The sequence below is a fragment of the Pinus tabuliformis genome, chromosome 1_1 (genome assembly GCF_031772625.1).
Source record: "Pinus tabuliformis cultivar Carrire ecotype Pingquan chromosome 1_1, CPIR1, whole genome shotgun sequence".
Lineage (NCBI taxonomy): Eukaryota > Viridiplantae > Streptophyta > Pinopsida > Pinales > Pinaceae > Pinus > Pinus tabuliformis.
Genome location: NC_142297.1, coordinates 387,002,780 through 387,009,320, shown reverse-complemented (window position 1 = coordinate 387,009,320; position 6,541 = coordinate 387,002,780). Strand labels below are relative to the sequence as shown.

At 31.0% G+C, this 6,541-nt stretch overlaps 1 protein-coding gene across 1 annotated transcript; it reads left to right on the top strand.

Annotated features, from left to right (window-relative positions):
* Positions 1-673: 673 nt before the first annotated feature.
* LOC149213267 (cypmaclein-like) lies at positions 674-2,967 on the top strand. The gene is made up of 4 exons (XM_089390738.1): positions 674-851; positions 995-1,039; positions 1,168-1,210; positions 2,461-2,967. Exons 1-4 carry the CDS (start codon positions 789-791, stop codon positions 2,640-2,642), a joined length of 333 nt encoding a protein of 110 aa, XP_089246864.1. The 5' UTR covers positions 674-788; the 3' UTR covers positions 2,643-2,967.
* Positions 2,968-6,541: the final 3,574 nt, after the last annotated feature.

The following is a 6,541-nucleotide window of genomic DNA, read 5'->3' as shown; positions in this document are numbered from 1 at the left end:
AGATGCTTTCCAGGATTAATAATGTCACACTAATCTCAGATCTTTTGTCCCTTTCACATTAGATGCTTTCCAGGATTAATAATGTCACACTAATTTCAGTGCCATACTTTAGCACTTTCTGGATAAAGTTACTTGGCAAATGTAGCTAACTTGATCCCAACTCTCTCATTTTCATGGCCAAACATCATCATCTGGTTACTCACTTTTGATGCTGAGCCAAAACAATCACCTCCACAGTTTTAAAAAGCATGGCCATGGTGGCCCAGCACAAAAATATTATTCCAGTCAGTATTTTTATTGCACATCATAGAAGGGTTTTGTTTTGTTTTGGTATTCATGTAGGTTTTTATCAAAATTGTCATTTATTTTCTTATTACAATTTTCCTTTATTTTAAGTGGTGCAGAAATTAGTCCATAAGATTAAAAAAAAATTAAACATCCTTGATTTTCCTGAACATTTTATGTTAGGTAAACGTGATGGGAAAGAGTCCTAGCAATAATATGTTGTACAGACTGGAGCTAGCTGGTGACGGGATGGCACTTACCATCTCCTGGAATTTCTAGAAAAATCAGAAATTAAACAGTTTCACATTACACAGGGTAGAATGAGAATTTTATTTCACCCTCCTCCCTATAAATTGGCAGCATCCTTTGCATTTCCAGCATAGAAGAAGTCAGCCACCCATTCTATATCTATATCTACATACAGCCATCCTTTGCCTTATTATTGTCCAAAGCTTGAATATATATATATTTTAATTGTGCTTCACAGTGTATATACTTCAGCCATGGCCATGTTTTCTGCAAGCAGGCTGTTCCTCTTATATCTTGTGATGCTAGGACTTGTTCAGGTAACAAATGTTTTCTCTGTGCTGCCATTAGGGTTTACATGTCTACTAATGTAACTGTTATCTTCCCTCATGGTGCTAACTTTCTTCAAGTTACCGAAAAGTCCTATTTTTCATATATAGCTCATTGCTGGTTGATGACACAGGTATATGTAGAAACTGCTGATATTGGAGCTTCAACAACTGTTGTGGTGGGTATCTATGTGCCATTATTTAAGTCCAACTGATCACATCGTCAGTATTCATTCGTTATTCATGAGTAACTTAGAATTCACAAATTTACAAATAATAAAATAATTAAGGTTGCCCTTGATTCCAGGACCATGGAAATGGGATGAAAGGGAGGCTTCTGCTGTCCATCGGTATATTCTATGTACACTATGTACTATTCTTTAGAATTATTATCATTATTTGTTAAGCTGGTTCTGTTGTTTAAGCTTTTTTTTATGTGAATTGTTACTGCTTCTATTGCTGTTGTAATTTTATATTCGACAATTGAAGATTTTTTTCATATCATTTGTTGTTATTATCAATATTTGTTAGGCTGGTTCTGTTGTTTAAGTTTTTTTATGCAAATTGTTGCTGATGCTGCTATTGTTGCATTTTTATCATATTATTGAAGACTCTTTTATGTCAGTTCTGGTTAATTTAATTTAATTTATTGTTAATATAGGACTTGTCCTTGTTGATAAGTATTAAATATTTCTGGGGACTTCAACGTTATCTTTCTCATTATTTTGTTTTATTTTTTCTTTATAATTCAGCATCTATAGTTTATTCATTCTGGGAGTTCACTTGGTAAGTCCTTTGGTAAGTACTTCAGAGACTTAAGAACCAGGTAAATGTGAGTACAATTTCTTATTTTCACATTTTACTGGCGTTATGAGTTTTATCCACTCTAACAGTTTATTTGGTAAGTTTTTGAAAATTTAGATATAAGGTAAATATCATTACAACCTTTCCACTTTCAAATTTCTATAGAGTTTCTTTGGTAAGTCTTTTGAAATTTAGATGTAAAGTAAATATGATTACAATTTCTCACTTTCAAATTTCTATTTCTCTAAATGATACACCTTAAAATTATAGTAGTAGCAGTAAGAATCTACTTATATTACTATTAAACTTAAGCACCACATAATTATAGTGATAGCAGTAAGAATCCACAAATATTACTACTAAACTTAGCGGGTTACCCCTTCCTTTAACCATTAAAAAAAATAAAAATTCTAACACTTATCTTTTGCATCATTTGTTTATGGCTGCAGCCCTATTGTTCATGCTTCATGTAGTGGTAGCAATGAGGATCCACCTGTATCACTGCTAAACTGGTCCAGTTACCATTCCTTTGGTCATAAAAGAAACTAAATTCTAAGACCTATGTTTTGCATCATTTGTTTATGGCTACAGCCCTATTGTTCATGCTTCAAGTTGGTTTTCCTTTTTCTTATTAGCCAGTGCTGATTCTCTCGCTTTACGATCACTGTTCTGATTACTGCAACTTCTTGTCGATTTTCCTTTTTCGTTCTAGTTATTACTTGCTAATGTTTTAGTTCATTTTACTATAAATTCTAGACTCGTCCTCAGAATCACTTGTTTGGGTTGGGTGAGGCAGATTGCAGTGCAGCTTGTGGAGAAAGATGCAAAAAGGCTTCCCGCCATAAGATGTGTTTGAGAGCTTGCGGCACATGCTGTGCACGATGCAATTGTGTTCCCCCTGGTACATCGGGAAACCAGGACCTCTGCCCTTGCTATGCCAACCAGACAACGCATGGGGGCAGACGCAAGTGCCCTTGAGCATGATAAATTTCACAGTACATATATCCAGTATCACCATGAAATTGCTTATTGGGAATGTCATATATACAGAAAATATCCTGATCATAGCTGATATAAGATATGGAGTTGTAAGCCTAGGTATACAAACTGAATATATACAGAAAATAAGCTGATCAGATATATATATAGTTGTGAGCCTAGGTAGTAAAACTGAATAATCTGTGTGTCTACAAAAGGTATAGATAAAATGGAGCTGGTGTAGGGGATGTTGAGCGTGTCTAAAATAATGGGTTGGATTGTCAAACTATTGAATAATGAAAGTGATGGAGAAACTTTTTTTTTTTATTGCCAATTGTTATTATATTATGTTTGACAAATTTGCCCGGCTTGACTATAAAAGCCTGGTAGTCACAATGAATATAATTGAATATAATTGTTTACTCCGATGTTATTGTATAATTGGTCAGTTAAGTTAAAGCGTACAAATTTTTAATGAGATGTGTATCTCATTGTCGGCTTCCGTTCTTCAAGGTGGGCCAAATTTTTAGTCTCTGAAGATGGTGTTTTATTTTTAATTATTGAAGGGAGTAAAAAAATTAATTTTAATTTTATTTATTTTTTGCTAGTAGGAAAATTTATTTTTGAAAATATTTATTTGTAAATGTTGAATTTAGTAAAAATTTTAATTTTTAAAATTATTAAAAATAAAAAATAATTGTGAAACTCTTAAAAAAATATTTTTAAAAATACTATTAATTCGGATTGAGATACCAATCTTATGATATTCAATATATTTAAGTACGAGAGATTAATAAAATTTAAAGGAAACTAAGGATAGGAATTTATTTATGATTTTAAGGAAATTGGAAAAAAAAAAAATGAATGGAATTTAGAATGGTAAGAAAAGGATTTAGTTATATTTATGGGTTTTTAGATTATGATATCAATTAAAAAATATTTTTTAACAAATTGATGTTGATAAAATAACAAGGGATTTCGTTATATTTATGGGGTTTTAGAATAAAAAAATAATTAATAATTAATTAAACAAAGATTTTTTTGGTAGAAATTATATATGAGAGAATTTTTTGGCCAAGGCTTTTCAAACCAACAAGTGTGGTTCATCATCAGGACCAGATGATATCTACTGAAAGAATTTGTTTAATTCATTATGGATCGCAAAAGCTTGAATATAAAGACAAATAATTATTTAAAAGTTTATATTAATAATAAAATAAAAGATTTAGTTATATTTAAGAGTTTCTAGATTAATAACAATTTCTAATAATTATGTAAATGTTTATATTAATGAAAAATAATTATCAATAATTAATTTTGTTAGGCTAAAAGTTTGTTTTCTCTCATTTAAGGAAATAGGTTAAATCTTATCTTTTTAAAGTAATTCCAAGTGGTTTGGTTTTCTTTGAATAACACTTATGAATCATCCTGCACTATCTCACAAAAGCCAATAATAATTGTCCCTGTTATTAGTTTCACAACCAAGTTATGGTAGGTTTTCTCACTATATTAAAAGATAAAAAATTATATTTATCAGTTTTTAAATAAATAAAATATAAATTGAGAATATGTGATTTAAGGAGATAGAGTAATATAATATGACAAAAAAATTGAATACAAAATAAGATATAATGATTAAGGAAGCTTGCTGATTAGAATTAGATTGTATAATTAGTGAGATATGTTAAAGTGAATAATTTTTTGTTTAGAAGTGTAGATTTAAAATAGCTTAAGCTTGTTTTGGTGTGCTACAAGGAAAACCAAACTAGAGACAAAAATTTAGTTGTAGCAAAATGCAAGGAAAAAGTTTTTTTAATAACTATCAAAAATAATATACAAACTTGTATGATATGTTAGAACTCTACCAGCATTGTTGTACTCAAAACACGAAAACATAGAACTAAAACTAAAAAAAGAGTGTAGCGAGACCATCATCTCTAGGATTTATCATACTATGACAAGTACACTAAAATGATATTGTGATTTCATATTCGTGAGCACATAAGGTTGGGAGAATGCCCAAGTTAGCCTCAATTCTCCCCAAGCCTACCAACCATGGAGCTCATTTTCGGCTACGTTTCAATTAACATTAAAAGAATCTCTTCTCTACATCCATTTCCTTACATTAGTCCTCCCAACAGAGGATTCAAATTCCAATATATGTTAAAGGTATACATATATTTCATGTAATGGCCCTTGGTGTGGGTTATGTTTAGGATTCATCCACCTCGTCCAATACTTTCGAATCAATTACGCAGATTCTCATAAGAAATTTCGATTTCCATGTAACTAATGTTCTCTTCCACTCACTACAGGGTGTGTTTTCTATATCTAGTCACTAATATTTCCGGTGAGCTTCTCTATTCTCTATAGTAGGTGGCTTTGTGTCAAACCTAATAAGGTTGGAAAGGCATACTATTCAAAACTAGGAGAAACCTCACTTGACTTAAAGAAAAAGGTGCATAAGCTAGATATAATGAGATATGGGTGACCATGACAGGCCACAAGAGGCGATAGTTGAGTGAGTCATAGCAAGAGGAGAGCAAGGTACCACAAGGAGTGTGTCCAAACCATTAAGTAAGTTCTAGAAAACGAATCCCATAAAGTTTCGCACAAGAAAAGAAAGGAAGTGAAAGGGAAGCTCAATCCTAATCATAAATCCTGTAAAAGGATACAACCATAGAATCCTTTTTACCTACCAATAATAAGATTGAAAGATTACAATGAGTAAGACAAGAAACACCCATCAATATGGAACTAGATGTTTATTACATTGTCATGTTCCTCTCTTTTATTTAGATATTTAATATTTTTCTTTAGTTTTTTCTCCTCTAATTTGATATCAAAATTTTAACACCATATTTTTTTCCCTCTAATTTGATATCAAAATTTTAACACGATATTTTAAAATGTTAATAATTTTTAGATTAATTAAAAAATATCTTAATTTTATTTATCTATACATATTTTTATTTTTGTATTTAAAAAAATGGTGGATGTTTTTTTATTTTCTTTTTGAAGGATATAGATTTCAAATTGGAGTATGTCTAAATAATTGGATAAAATGTTTGGCCTTTTAAAAACCGTTACATCAGAATAAAAATAAAAAATAAAAAAAAACCATTACATATTTTACAAACGCATAAGGATACCCTTTGTTTTAAAAAGTGCCACAAGGGAACGACAATCCATTAAGAAAATGTGGCGTAGGTAGAGTACACCAAAAAATATAATATAAAGGATTGGTCGTCAACCATTTGACCTTACTCGAGGCTTTTTGGAAGTGCACTTCTTCCATTTTGTTGAACTCTATTTAAATATGACAATAAGAGATCCAGTCAAACCTCAAAGAAAGTCAGGAGACTAATTTAACAAGCGTTGAAGGTAAATCCATGAAATTTCAATTTACATTCGGAAATGAACATTCTAAACCTTGAAATTACCTTTGTTCCATTTAATGGGATCGCGAATTTTTTTTTTTAAAGTAGTTTTTATTAACCGTATAATTAAGATATTACATTAGGGAGTATCATAATTCATTCCAATCTTTTATTTGGGATACCAAATCATAACAAATGGTGGAGCTTATGTAAGGTTGAAGAAGACAGTTTCAAATGTACAAAACTAATATCTATCAACACTAGATCTATATAAAGGTCCATCTCACATTTCACAAAACTAATAGCACAAGACAATACAATAATCATAATAATAAAATCATTCAAGTGAGGGGGTCTAAAACTGATCCCACCACAAGCGTAGGCTCCATTGGATCAGTTGGGGGTCTCGCTAGTGCCAACGGGATGTTAGGATGGTGCTCAATCCTGGTCAGTTCTACAATCTATTTTTTCCAACCTGATGTTATAATATTTCAAGTGTCCATGCATGTGGTCCAAAGC